This window comes from Rosa rugosa, chromosome 6, assembly GCF_958449725.1.
Source record: "Rosa rugosa chromosome 6, drRosRugo1.1, whole genome shotgun sequence".
In the NCBI taxonomy this organism is placed as follows: Eukaryota; Viridiplantae; Streptophyta; class Magnoliopsida; order Rosales; family Rosaceae; genus Rosa; species Rosa rugosa.
The window spans coordinates 26,822,985-26,838,030 of NC_084825.1; the positions used below are offsets into that span (position 1 = coordinate 26,822,985).

General features: G+C 38.4%; 1 protein-coding gene across 3 annotated transcripts; it reads right to left on the reverse strand.

The window, feature by feature from the left end:
• Positions 1 to 723: 723 nt before the first annotated feature.
• On the reverse strand, positions 724 to 4,819 carry LOC133715662 (protein WHAT'S THIS FACTOR 9, mitochondrial). 3 transcript variants are annotated; one of them, XR_009849152.1, is made up of 5 exons: positions 4,656 to 4,816; positions 2,627 to 2,966; positions 2,288 to 2,539; positions 1,647 to 1,731; positions 724 to 1,300 (listed from the first exon to the last, which is right to left on the reverse strand). XR_009849152.1 is itself a non-coding variant. In XM_062142262.1 (5 exons), the coding sequence occupies exon 1, from the start codon at positions 4,566 to 4,568 to the stop codon at positions 3,273 to 3,275; it is 1,296 nt and encodes a 431-aa protein (XP_061998246.1). In that variant the 5' UTR covers positions 4,569 to 4,819; the 3' UTR covers positions 724 to 1,300; positions 1,647 to 1,731; positions 2,288 to 2,539; positions 2,627 to 2,966; positions 3,129 to 3,272. The 3 variants fall into 3 exon arrangements, 2 of the variants coding, with proteins under 2 accessions (XP_061998246.1, XP_061998245.1); XM_062142262.1 differs by having other exon boundaries at positions 3,129 to 4,819; XM_062142261.1 differs by having other exon boundaries at positions 2,627 to 4,819.
• Positions 4,820 to 15,046: the final 10,227 nt, after the last annotated feature.

Genomic DNA, 15,046 nt, shown 5'->3' on the forward strand with positions numbered 1-15,046 from the left:
AGTTTATCTACTACACCATTTGCTTCACGGTAATATGTCGAACTCTAACTAATTGAAAAGCATCCAAATACTCTTTACAATCATCTAAAACTCGACTTACAGCAGCAATTAGGATGGTAGAGTCGCTTTCAATACTATTCACAGTTTAGAGCTTCTGTAATGTGTTTTTTTTTTTTCTCCTAATCTACGCAACAATGGATAATCTACCATATATACCCGGAGCACAGAGTAATTCCACATGTTTGAACAGGAATATATCAACATGCTTTTATTTGATGCTGTAACCAACAAAAATAATGGAGAAAAAGGGAAGGACTATCTTCAACTAGTCCATTTACATCTAAAGATAAGAAAACATAAACAAATATTACAACGGAGGAAAATAAAGTTTGAAGGATCAAATAGATTTCGGTTTTGTTTAAAAGTTCGCCAAGAGATGTCTCAACTTTCAAAGCCTTGAATTCCTCAGCAAATACCTCAAGGTTGCAAACTGGTATATCTAAAGAAAGAAACAAAATAATGAGCATCTACGATGTATGTTGTTGATGCATTCATTGTGGTAAACATGTTTGCATGGCAATTCGATATGTTGAGCTAAATTCATTCTAGTATGTAGCTACACAACACCAACCAAACCACATAGATAACGACAACAGCATATGTTGAGCTAATTTTAATAAGTCGAATACAGTCGCATCCTTACTGTTTAAATTACACAGAATATTGAAAATGCATAGCCACTCATTGATGAGAAGAAAGATTACAAACGTTTGAGTCATTGTAAATCAACTCCATAACAAACGTTTGAGTCATTGTAAATTAACTCCACAAGTCATTCCCATATTCAATACAAAAGAAAAATGATTGCTCACCAAGAGGAAACTTTCCAATGTGGTGTGTCACTTTGTTTGCTCCACGAGATTGGAAAAGGATATTCCCAGTCCCAGTATAGTAAAGCTTTTATGTCCTCTACTATCAGCGCATTTTCTTACCAGCATGGTTCAGAAGAGATTACAAACTTCACTGCTTCTGAGCAGTTGGTTTCTACCAGTAATGGAACTATTCTTGCGTCTAAAGCGAAATGGAGACCACCTTCATAGCTAACAGTTCTGTGGTTAAGGGAGAGAAAGATCCCAACACTGGGACTGCACAAGCACCCATAAGATCCCCATTCTCATTTCCGATGACCACTCACAAAACTCTTATGCCCTGCTTCTCATCTACAGCTCAGTCTTTCTTGTAAATTGACGCTTCTTCAAAGGAAAAGTAATGTCAATCTGGGTTCTTCACTTCCAATATTCTGAAGACGAAAACAAAACAGCATGAAAAACTGAGAGCTGAAGTCTTTCAAGCTATTAGAAGGCCCAATTCCAACAAAACAAAATTTACTGGTGTACTTCTATTAAATTCAATCTATAGCAGCCTAGACAGCAAGTATGCTTTTAAGACAACTAAGAGAATAAAATAGTTGATTATTGTTTTCTTTCCAAAAAAAAAAAAAAAACTAGCAAAAGTAGCCTGCAATGTGACATACTCCCCATTCACCACTCCTATTTTATCCGTGACAAATATAAAATAGAATAAGCAAAGGAAAAAAAATGCAAGGTCTAGGATAGAAAGTAATGAATACAGAGATTAGCACATACTTGGTCATTCTCTTTAGGTAATCAACATAACCCTCGTACATTTCTGGGTGATTCTTGAACTAAGACATCAGGAATCAAAGGATTGCTGCCAAAAGAAAAATGATCGTGTCAATCCAAGTCTTTTGCAATAGAGGGAAGACATTTGAATTCTAATATTAGTATGAACTAGGAAGTAGCAAGCAATAAAGTTTGCAGACAAAACACAAAATTGAGAAATTAATATCTGATCCATGTCCCTAGATCCCAACTATGTGCACCTGAGTTTGCATACATATTACGAAAACTATAATCTTTTCTAGGGCTAAATCCTTTGCATATGTGCAAGCAGAAAATAATAATAATCATTTTGCATCTGCTACTCTCATGCTTTATCAGGCTCACAACTTGGTGCAGATGCATGCAATTGTTTTATCAATTTCATCTTTCATTTTTTTGTTTCTTTGCGGAGAGAGATAGTTCTGATAGACCACATTGACACATTCTTCACTGAAAAAATAAAAAATAAAAACAAAAAGATAGACCGCATTCAAAACATAAAGGAGGAGCAATAAGCAAAAGCACTGCAAAAATAGATGATATATACACTGATCCACAAGTAGAAGTCATCTTCAATCATGAAATGCCATATAAGCTACACTTACAGGAACATGAACCATCTGATTCAGCCTCCCCCCTACTTCACCATCAACAGCGTACTCATCTGGTACATGACTAATATCCAACGAATGGAACAAGTATTCCCCATTGATCAAGTTTTCTCCTTCAGTATGATCCATTGCTTCCTTGTTTCCATTCACCTATAGGACCAACTGCCTCATTTTCCTGATTTCTATAATCACTGGTGTCCATCTTTCTGCCAAAATCATTCACAGCATCCTTATTGTTTTCAATCCCTAAAAATGCAGCATTTCATCAGTGTAAGTAGAACAAATATACAACAAAACCTCTGAACTAAATGAGAATGCCAATATTTCCCATACCAGAACCATTCTATCTGTTTAAAGGACCAAGTCATTCCTGTGCAAGAATCTATGCTTGCAAAGGGCATCTCCATGGAGGTAAGTCGAGGAGGCTCTTCTTGTAAGGCATGAGCTATAACCTCATCATTCTCCATAATAAAAGGCTCAACATAACCTTTCTCTAACACATTCTACTTGATTAAAGTCCTGGTCATATCAAGTGACAGTACTACGAGAACAATCATTCAAATGGGTGCAATCCAAGAGCTGATGGAGACCCCCAGCGACCAACATCCTGATCAAAGTTCAGCGAAGTGCTTGTATCACATTCCAGAACACTCCCTCTGCTCCTACAAGCTACCTAGTAAAGGGTATAACCATATCCTCAGAAACTATATTGCAATTGATTAATCTAAATTATAATCATTTACACTTCCATCTCAAATTTCAACCAGAACTCCAAAAATCAATATAAATGAGGAACCAAAAATTACATTTAAAAACATAACATCTTATTCTTCACCTCTTTTTCAAACCTCTGTAAAAGGAAATCATATTCATAGTCAAAACACATAAGGTGGTTGTCATTGAGCTCCATCCTATATTCCTTTGCTATAGATGTTGCAATATTAAATTCTCATGGACATGCATATCATAGGAAAACCAGTTACTGAGAACACTCTCCATCTCTTTGGTCATTCTCAGAATCCAAATCCAAGTCCACCTCTGTATTCCCTCCATCTCCTCTGTCTTCAATCTTAGGTTCCAAATCCAAATCCAGCTCCATATTCCCACCACCAGCCAACCGGCCATTCACTCTCCTATTCTTCAAGATCACTGCCGACTCCCTCATCAATCTAATATACTTTTTCCTCACTTCCAAAAGTGGATGCTTCTCAATAGCAGACTCATCACAGTAAGCCTCTTTAAGAATTACCGTACAAGTCTTGTTCTTAAATGACAAATAGAAAATCCCAGGATGTCTCTCAAATGCTCTGTGCACTTTCTGCGGCAGTCCCATATACTTCTTAAGACACTTGAGCTTCTTCCTCTCTGCTGAATGCTCAACAAATAGACTAAGCAACTCATGAAGAAGTCCCACAACTCGTTTCTCGGATGCATCAGTATCCGGCCATAAATGTGAAAAATCCTCATAAGGTGAAACATAAGGCAGTTTCTGAAACTCCTTTAACCAATCTTCAATCTTGTTCCTTAACCTCAAACCCTTGGAAGGGAAAAGCGGGAACTCAATTGCCTCTGTTGGACCTCCAGAATACACCCCTTTTTTCATTGCATTCCTTTGCACGACAGACGAGACCTTTTCACCACTGTCAACAGCTAATCCCTCTAACCCATCTTCCATTGTCACAAACCTAAAAGACCCATCCAGATTATTTTCCGGGTAATGCAAAAAATCATCAGGCAAACCCAAAAACCACTCCATCCCCTGAATAATTTTCAGAGGCAAAACCTTTTCTTTACTCATCAATATCAATTTTTTCAGCCTATACCTCAAATCCACCCTACAATCCTCATAAACCCTCTTCTCCTCCCTATCAATCTCAGCTGCTTCTGGGGTCAATTTAAACCAGGGATGATTGTATTCACCAGCAAACTCTTCAAAGATTGATGGGTATTTCCTCAAAAACTTGGCAACCTTCATGGGTACATCTAATTGTAAACCCCTTTTGGACACTTCATAGATTGGGATACAGCCACTGGGATCTTCAGTAATGCAGTTCTTGAGGTTAATGATGGGTTTAAGCACTATGGACTTGTCGATGTGCTCAATGGAGTCAAAGTAGGAGTCTTTCTTCCATTTCATGTAGACATTAACATAGTTGGATTTCTGGGTGTGTGTGTAAGCAGGGTTTTGGGGCTGGTACAAGGAGGAAAAGATTGAATTTTGATAAGGGAAGAGTAGCTTTCTCAGGGTTTTGGAAGTGGGTTTGGTCAGTAACATTATAGGGTTTTAGGAGGTGATTTGTATGGGGTTAATTAGAATCAATAAATATTTGGGGGATTTGAAAAGTTAGGGATTGAGTATTACCTGATAAGAAGGAGAAATGTGGCTGCAGCAATGGCTTGACATGGTCTCTGAGCAATTCCAAGACATACAAACAGAGACTGAGAGGGGGGCCATGGAGAGGGGCTCTCAGCTTTCAAGCCAAACCTATTTATACAAAGAGGTTTCAACTTCCAAGCATTCCCTTTTCCTCGGGGCGAAAAGGTCCAGTCCATTAATGCAAGGGAAAATTTTAAAAACAGTACCTGAAAATTGGCCCACTATGCATTTCTGTACATGAAGTTACAAATTCTAAACTTTAGTACACGAACTTATAACCCCGAGCAAATATATGTACACGCCGTGACTAACGCCGTTAGTTAGTGTGCCACCTGGCATAATTTCAAGGGTAATTTGGTCTCTTCAGAGTTTTTACTCTGAGCACCCTTCTCTCTTACTCTGGGCACCCAAGATCATAGTCATTGCTTCAGCTGCAGATGCAGCAGCCATCCTTCACAATCAAACACTTCATCCTCCTTACAAATAATAACACTCTCACCATCATCATCATCAGCACGATTATCATCTTTTTCCTCAACAACATCTTCTCCCTTCACAATTTTGCTTAACACAAAACCATATGTTTTTGGTGACTAATTTCTCCAATGATCTCAATGGTTCAGATTTGGAAGACACGGCCTTTGACGCACAACCCCAGTACAAAAACCCAGAAAATTTTGAACAAACTCAAGAACAGCAGAACAACAAACAAGAAAAAACAAACAAGTAAAACTAAACCAAACTCTGCATCTAGTTTAATCAGTTTCACCTCATCCGACACTCTCGAAATCAATCAATCCACCCAAACTTGTTATCCTCCTACCTAATTCTTGTGGGCAGAAACGCGTGGAACTTGGGCCAGAATCGGCTCAATGACCATCAGCAATACCCCCTACCAAAAACCCCAATACAAACCTCTCAATAAGAAACTGAATCACCTCCCCAACGCCGCGCCGCCGCTTCGCCAGCTCCTAGAACCCAATTCTCTCCACTCTCTCCTAAGGCATCCCAACCATCAATTCCCCACCACCATTCTTTGATTTCACGACTCTGGTGAAGCTTCTCTACTCGGCTTTTGGGGTTTGGAAATGCGTTTCTTTGGAAAGGGCTCGGCTTTGGGACTCGGAGAGAGGTGGGTCTTGTTCGTTGAGGCCGTTGAGTTTGCGGTTGTGTTTCTGGATTTCTTTCTTGCAGAGAGTGGAGTGTGGACGATTTTGGGAGTTGGGTGCACGCCTTTGTTGGTGAGGTTGCGTTTGATTTTATCAGTGTTTGGTTCGAATTGCGGATTTGGGATTTAAGGGAGAGCTCCTTGTAGAGCTTCCATGGATGAAAGTTGTGAGCTTTTGAGTGTCAAAAGTTTGAAGTGGGATTTTGTTGGGGTTCAAGTGCTGGAGGAAAATTTTTAGTTTGAGTTTTCTGGGTCTAAGTTCGGGTTCATTTTTCAAGTAAAAACCCCATTCTACCCTTAATTATTTAGATAATGGCACATAGGCTGACGGGGTTATTGACGTCGTGTACAAATAGTTGGTCGGGATTATAAGTTCGTGTACTAAAGTTTAGAATTTGTAACTTTATGTACAGAAATGCATAGTGGGCCAATTTTACAGGTACTGTTCTTAAAATTTTCCCTTAATGCAAAACCTTCTGTTTTTATTTACACTATCTAATTTCACCCCATTTCCCTGTTAGGACACTTTTCATACTATTTTCTATTAATTATTAATTATAAATGTTAAAGATAAATAAATAGTAATGATGAATATTTTGGACATGCTCTCGTCTACCACCCTAATTTTCGGCATAGTATTTATAAACAGCCGCCCCTATATCATTTTTCGTCGATTTTATCCAAAGTCGGATTTTAGCCAACATATTTCCAAGACTTGCAACAATTGAATATCTTTGTTGAGTCACAATTTGCTTTGCAATTGTGCCCCAAAACTTTGAAGTTTAACTTGTCTTTCATTATGTTTCACTATATTTATCTCATTTTCTTATTATTTCTAGGAAACCATGCATTGAAAAGAAAATGACCAAATGAGGCTTGAAATGTGAAGAAGTGAAGCTAGGAAGAGAATACACGGAATTTGGGCGAAAATGAAAATTGGATGTTCCAGCAACTTTTCCGGCGAGCCGCCATTCATGGAGGACCCTTTGTCCAGTCAAGGAGGACCATGGTTGTAAGAATCTCCCACCATTTGAAACTCAAACATCTCCATACACCTTGTCCTTTTGTCACCTTGCAAATTTGGGACAATTTCGGGGACAATGGTGTAAGGACATTTCTTGCACATCTTGGGACCAAAGGGACAAGGGTGATCAAAAGAGGCCAATAACCTTATCTTCATTATTCTTGACTCCATTCATCATCTTTATCTCACCAAGACATCCATTTTTCTCTCTACAACATCACACCACCCTTTTCACCTCCATAACCACCATTTCCACCACCAAACTCATCTTCCCACCAATTCCATAACCCTCCATGGAGCAAGATCGAGAAGGAGACATCCACCACCTCATAAGCTTGGATACCTATCTCCACCACCACTCATCAGCAATAGTCGCTCTTTATTAATTCTTTAACTCTTTACTCTTGATGTATCTTAGAGTGTTGAAATTTGTCTATCTAGTTATGACTTTATGAGTGAGTAGTGAATTTGTTGGGGTTAAGGTTGAAAGCCCTAGCCAATTTTGTATGATTTTGATGTGAATATTATGTTTGATGCAATTTTCCATTACCACATTCACATGCTAAATCAAAACGTGAATGTTTATATTTGAATTTGACTAGTTTAAGTATAATGCATTTGTCATCTCATGATTAGTGTTTTGAGATTAGTCATCTCTAGACATTAAAAGCATGAAAGCACACCATGTGTGCATATGAGGGTAGTGAGTTAAAATCACTTAGACTTAGGATTGGTTTCGTTGCTTAGTTATCTAAACTCTAATCTTTATGCATCTAGGAACAATGAACTAAAACCTACCCAGTAATATGATTTGTTCTTGGGTAGTTAATTCTAGACTTACCCGGTTAGAATTGATAAAATCAAAGGAGTTTAGGCCTTAGTACTCTTACCTTGATGCTAAGAGGGTAATTCAGCATTTAGGATTGCATCATTTGTAGTTTGAGAAGCAACGCATACAAGTAAGGCTATGGTGGACAACCTAAGCTCTAACTCCTGTCCATTTGATAACAACTTGTTTACCTTAGCTTAGCTACTTTACTTGCTCTAGTTGTTTCAATTTGGATTGAAACTATTCTCAACATCGAATCAAATCACTACACACCATCTTGCACATACTCACCATGAACTTGGGTTCACTTGTGAGCCTTTGTTTGTGATTGTACATTTGTATATTTTTTCTAGTTTTCCTATATCTCTTCCCTAGCTAGAATGGAATTTACCAATCTTCGCGGGTTTGACATCCTTACTTAATCCCCTATTATATAACTTGTACATCTTGCACTTGAGGGTGGCTTTAATGCTAACAATCTTCCATAGGCCACTAGACTCCCATCTCATCCCGGCATGAGCAGCTTTTTCAGCAAGATCTAGGCCTTGTTTGCCATATTAGAAACAAAAACTTTAGGAAGATGAAAGATATTAGGATGAGGAACAAAATAGTTTTTGCAACTATGAAAGAAAAAATTTTAGGTGTAGGAGGTCAAACAGATGGTAGGTATTTATATAGATTCTTTCTAATTCAGTTTCTTACCTCTGAAAATTTTGTTTAATTATAGCCATCAAATTTGAAAACAAAACAAATCCAACAGTCCAGATCTTCTAGACTATTGGAATTCAAATTCCAACGAACCAATAGTAAGAAGCCACGTGGAACTGCATCAGCGCCATCTACTACGCGACAAAAAAGCTTAAACGCGCTCCGCCAAACCCGTCAACTACTGCCTATCTTGATAACGTCAGCAAGATTTTGTCTTGGGCCAGGCTGGCAATTGGGGCAAGTTGGGTCTTCAACTGGATTAGTTTCTGGCCTTAGCCCGAGCCCCAGATCTTTGATAGACCAGGATGCATTTTGTGGGTGGAAGCTTGATTTAAAAAAAAAATTACTTTATAGGTCAGGTCGTAGTGGGATCCCTGGCTATTCCACCCCCAGTAAACTTACTCTATTATAAGGTCATGTCGAACTCAAGGTCTCAAGTCTTGATATTGAGACCGTTACCTATAATCGAAAGTTAGAACACGCCTAAAAAACAAAAAAGAGTTGGTCTTCTCCTGACCAGATGTTGTTGGTACTCCTACTATGATGTGTAGACCACAAAGACGATTTTGTTTACAACAAAATCTTTAGGTTGTGCTCATTGATTTGATTCAAGTCCTATTGCCGCATGGGTTGGTTGTTTGGTTGAGGAGATTAGTTTTGGCTTTAGCTGTGAGCTTGCAATGGCTGCAGACCGAAGCTAGTTGATTAGATGAGCACCACTATGATGTGTAGACCACAAAGACGATTTTGTTTACAACAAAATCTTTAGGTTGTGCTCATTGATTTGATTCAAGTCCTATTGCCGCATGGGTTGGTTGTTTGGTTGAGGAGATTAGTTTTGGCTTTAGCTGTGAGCTTGCAATGGCTGCAGACCGAAGCTAGTTGATTAGATGAGCACCACGATGGTCTTCAACATTGGATTGCTTGTTCTAGGTCCAGCTTGGTCGGTTCTTGTCCAGATGTGGTGTCAATTTGGAGGTTGGTGGCATGAAGATTAAGGAGGATGATTTTGGTGATTGTGTGATGTCGAATTGGAATAAACTAGGGAATCTTTTGGGAGTGATCATCATGTGACGATGGAAAAGCGGGTGTGTCTTGCATTGAAAGATTGGCTATAGTTGAAGCGATAGCCGTGGGGTTGGCAACTTCAAATGAGGGTGGTTCACCCCGATCGAATGCACGTGCAGGTTGGGGTAGCGACTAGTTTTGGGTCTCAATAAAGCTATTGTCTAGGGGAACTATGGATATGAGGCATAGGGTGGATTGTCTGCGGTGGATTACTTCAGCCTTTGGTTCGTATATCGTTATTGGAGAGGTCATGATCAGATGAGATGGCAGTTGTTTCCAACTTGAAGGAGCCAGGGCTAGGGAGTCAGGTGAATCTTGGTTGGGATGGTGGGCTGCAGTTTGGACCAAGGTTGTGGGTGCATATCCTTTTTGTTTAGTTAGGCCGGCCTTTTGGTTTTAGTGGTTTCTTTTTTCTTGTTTTTTCTTGTTTTTCTTTATTCGACCTTTGTGATCAAGTTGTTCTTACATGATGTTGCATCATCAATTGACTATTGTGAAGACGGTTCTTAACATGGACTCGAAAGGGTCATCCAATCATGTGTATTCACTAGTTAAGAGGCAAAGAGAGCTTGAGCACATGCAGTTCATTCTTGAGTATGAGCCATGACTTTCTAGGACATGTCTGCATTTGGCTTCAACCATTTTATGGGCTGCAACTAATTTGGTGGTTATTCTTTTCCTCATGGTGTTCTAGGGAGTTGAAAGCTTTGTTACTTTTGTCCCTTGTTTGTTTAGGAAGGTATTTATAGGGCCATTGATTTGTCTTTGTGTTAGAAGTAGGCCATTATGGCTTTTGTTTATATTTCAATCCTACTGTAACATTACCATTGCACTTGAATGAAATATGATTCCTTGATATAAAAAAATATTGAGACCTCAGCCATATTTTCTATCTCCAAACCTTGAAAAACCAGTCTTAAGTCTCAAAATATACAAGACTGATCTCAAAGTAGATCTCAAATAGAGAACCATTTGAAGTATTACTCTCATTATGATACATGGTGTTAATGCTCAAGAATCAGAAAGGTTGCCTGATCTTGTTAACGCGAACGGGGTTTGGAGGCTTGGTTGGTTTAGTGAGAGGGAAGCGTCAGCTTTACCTGTCAAATGAAATACACTGGCGACAAGAGAGAGACTGCAATTGGCCATCTTCACTATTCTAATGCTTAAGTCAGTCAATGTATTTATGTTGACAGTATAACATTAGGTAGATATTTAATACATAAGCAATAAGGAGAGAACGATAGACCTTTTATAGGTAAAATGAGGATTGATCTTCATTTTGTTTTCGATGAGGGACTGATGAGCTTCACTTCAGTGCTTTCAGACATCTCACATGGGTCATCTTTCCACGGTGTATAGCGGCACATCAGGATGTCTTTCAGCTTGAGTCTTGGCTTAGGCGAAAGCCTGCCTTGCGGTGTTCCCAAAGGTTACACCCATGCAGCCATTCCTATGATAGGATGTAGTTCCAAGTCGTTACTAATTATCCCCGTTGACAGTGCCTTGTATGTACATGTCTCCCAAGTCCCCAGTCCATGAGAGATTTCTTGGCTGGGGAGTTATTGACACTGAAACATGACTTCAGGCCATTCGTTGGGCATAATCAGTGCAATTGTGTTGTCAACCATCAATTTTGTCTGAGTGAACGCTTTTGCCTTTTCGGGTGGGCCCCTACTAGGCCCCATAGAGAGTCCCCCATTCCCCTGCTAAGAAAGATCTTCGTGTGGCCAGATAATTGTTTGATGAAGGGATATGCGTTAGAGCAATGAGTGTTAGGTATTGAACCTAATCTTTGGTAACAAAGTGTCGAAGGTTAACTGTCTTATTAATAGCTGTCGTAGACCGTGTTAACCTGTCCCTTACTCTTTCCTGGAGGAAAATCTTGACTATAATGTCTCGTGGAGATCACTTTCATTAAGGCGTTGTGCCCCGCCGTTGGCCAATGGTCGTGGACCATGGACTTGTGAAGCCTTGACTCGTGGAGTCCTAAATAGTGATGTGGTTATCTTCTTCCATTTAAGATCTTTGATTTTAACAGAAGTGATTTGCTCGTGGGGATAGCCCAATTTGGGTGCGTTAATGGAGATTTTCGTTTGGGGAAGAAAGCGAAGTTGAATGGGTTAACGAAGAGTGCGTTACTGGGAGATTTTTGAATTTTAATACAAATTGTGATACAACTTTAATATAATTGTGATGCATCTTGTTACATCTTGTGATACAGCTTGATACAAATTGTGATACAGTTGTGATACAACTTTGATATAACTTGATACACCTTCTGATACAACTTGATACATATTGTGATAAAACTTGATACATCTTCTGCTACAACTTGACGTGGCCGGCTTGGCCCCAGAGGGTGATTTGGGACAAAATTGAGTGAAAATGTGTTTTGTTGATATAGTTTTGATACATCTTTTATATAGCTTGATGCGAAGGGCTTGGGCTTCGAGAGTGATTTGAAACAAAATTGAGTGAAAATGTGTTTTGTTTATACAACTTAACTTGGTGGGCCTAGGCCCTAAGGGTGATTTGGAAAAAAATTGAGTGAAAATGTGTTTTGTGTTGATCCAATTTGATACAGTTTGATACAACTTGACATGGCGGGTCCAGACCCCTGATGAGACATCCTTGAGTATCAATGTGTACGCAATTTATGAATGATTGCTCTACTTTCAAGTATTGGAGGTCAAGTTTTAGTAAAGGAAAAGTGAGAGTATCGTACCCAAGGGATTGAGTAACTCTACCCTAAGCTAGATTACCGCGAAAATAAAACCTAGAAAACACATGTAAGTTTGCCTTTTTACAATTTAATAGGCTCAACCCTTTGGAATCCAAAACTACCAGGAATGGTATTAACAATGAGAAAGTGGTGAGACATATTGTTGGTTAATTTTAATTTGGATAAAGGAAACTAAGTTGCACATAAATAAAGTAAACAAATAACGTGTAGAGACTAGACCAATGAGAAAAGTAGAGATTTAGGCATCACACCTAGCCTTACTCATGCACAAAATGTAACCCATATTTGATGTAATAACATGCTTTGACAAATTTCCCCTCAGTGCTTTGGTGAAGCTACCAAGAAACCAATTAATAATGTAATTCAACAAAGTTTGGTAAAGTTAGGTTAAATTATACAACCTTAGTCCCATTTTTATTTCATTAAAACACAAAGTGGGCTATGAACCGCAAGCCTAACACCCCCTTAGAGCAATTAAACTCACGGCTCATGCATTAAGTTTAGAGTAAGAAATTCAAGCAACTTAACATTATCCGTAGGAATTATTAAGCCACCACCTAAAGGCTCATGCTCACATATTCAAAGAAGTGGTCAAGTTCAAGTTTCTGATTCATTAGTTTCCTAAACATGCTTTCTAGGTGATTAAGCTAGCAAACACATTTAGTAAGCATTAAAGTTTAGAAGCTGATAGATTCAAAACATGCATAAACATCAAAACACATGGAAATTTACATTATTTGCACATAGCCTCAAATCCAACTACTCACAACATATGTTATTACAAGGATTAAATTCTGTTTAGTCCCTGTACTATGACCATTTTTTCGTTTCAGTCCCTGACATTCTCAATTAATCTGAAAAGTCCCTAACGTCAAAATTTCCGTCTGATTGGTCCCTCCCGCGTTAAATTAGGAGTTGGCCTAAGGTGAAATGTCTAATATACCCCTCTGTTATTTCTTTTTCTCTTTTTTTTTTTTTTCTTTTTCCCTTTTAATTTCTTTTTTTTCTTTTTTCTTTTTCCTTTTTAATTTCTTTTTTGCTTTTTAATTTTTCTTTTTTAATTTTTTTTTCTTTTTCCTTTTTAATGACCATCGTATCCTGCTGCATCGGTAGCGCCACGTCGGCGAACCAATCCAGATCAACCCGAAACCCCAATTCTTGTTCTCCATGCCGGCGGCCTTTTATTTTTTATTTTTAATTTTACCTTTTTAATTTCTTTTTTCCTTTTCCTTTTTTTGTTTTTCTTTTTTCTTTTTTCTTTTTTCTTTTTTCTTTTTTCTTTTTCCTTTTTCCTTTTTCCTTTTTCCTTTTTCCTTTTTCCTTTTTTCTTTTTCCTTTTTAATGACCATCGTATCCTGCTGCATCGGTAGCGCCACGTTGGCGAACCAATCCAGATCGACCCGAAACCCCAATTATTATTCTCCACGCCGGCAGCCATTTTCCTTTTCCATCACTATTCTTCTTCTTCACTTCTGGTTTTGGTCAACTTGGCCTTCAAAAACCATCATTTCAACCAGACCCAAAATCCAAATAACCATTTTGAGCAAGCCCAAAAACCTCAGGGTCTGAAAAAATGGTAGTTTTCAGTGAAAACTTTCCAGATTGAGGCTTGATGTGGAGAGAGAAAGTGAGATTTGAGTGGGAGAGAGAGAAGTAGGCTGTGAAAACAAGAGGGGAGTGGTTTAGCGGTGAATTTCCGAGCTGATTGGGATCTGCTTGTGTTTGGGAGATGGCGTCGACGATGATGGAAGCGAGGGAGGATCCCAACAGAGGGAGATGGCTTCAGAGAAGGTGAAGAAGTGATCGATCAGATCATAGCCTCTTGCTTTTGCTCGATGTCCATCTCTGCACCGCCAATCTAGGTCTTTGCTGGGTTTGGTTTCAATTTGGGGAGAGAAACAGATGGGTTGTGGAGTTTGATCGGAATGGGATTGGTGGGTTGAGGAAGGAGAAAGTAGGCAAAATGAAAAGAAAAAAAAAGGAAAAAAAGAAATTAAAAAGGAACAAGAAAAAAAGAAGAAAAAGCAAAAAAGAAATTAAAAAGGTAAAAAAATTAAAAAGGAACAAGAAAAAAAGAAGAAAAAGCAAAAAAGATATTAAAAAGAAAAAAGAAAAAAAAGAAAAAAAAGAAATTAAAAAGAAAAAATTAAAAAAAGGAGAAAAAGAAATTAAAAATAAAAAATAAAAATAAAAGGAGAAAAAGAAATTAAAAAGGAAAAAGAAATAACAGAGAGGTATATTAGACGTTTCACCTAAAGCCAACTCCTAATTTGACGCGGGAGGGACCAATCAGACGGAAATTTTGACGTTAGGGACTTTTCAGATTAATTGAGAATGTCAGGGACTGAAACGAAAAAAGGGTCATAGTACAAGGAAGGAAACATCAAATTAAATCCCTATTACAAATACATGCCATGAACATCAAATTAAAGAGAGAAGGAAGGGAAATTGGAGGAACTACCCATAGGTTTGACTCTTGATGGAGTCAAACCGAGAACTCAAAAGTAAAATGATGAGAGAATTGCTTCATGATATGAGATTTTCGGTTTTTATAAATAAACACAAAGGTTAAGAAAAAGTGCAAGATTAGGGGAATAATTACTAGGTAATTATGGATCTAACAGCCCCAAGGGTGATTTAGGACAAAATTGAGCGAAAATCTGTTTTGTTGATAGAACTTTTATTCAATTTGACTTGGTAAGTTGGTAGGCCCGGGCCCCGAGGGCGATTTGAGAAAAAATTGAGTGAAAATGTGTTTTGTTGATGCAGTTTGATACACGTTTGATATAGCTTGATACAACTTGACGTGGCGGGTCCAAGCCTCGAGGGTGAT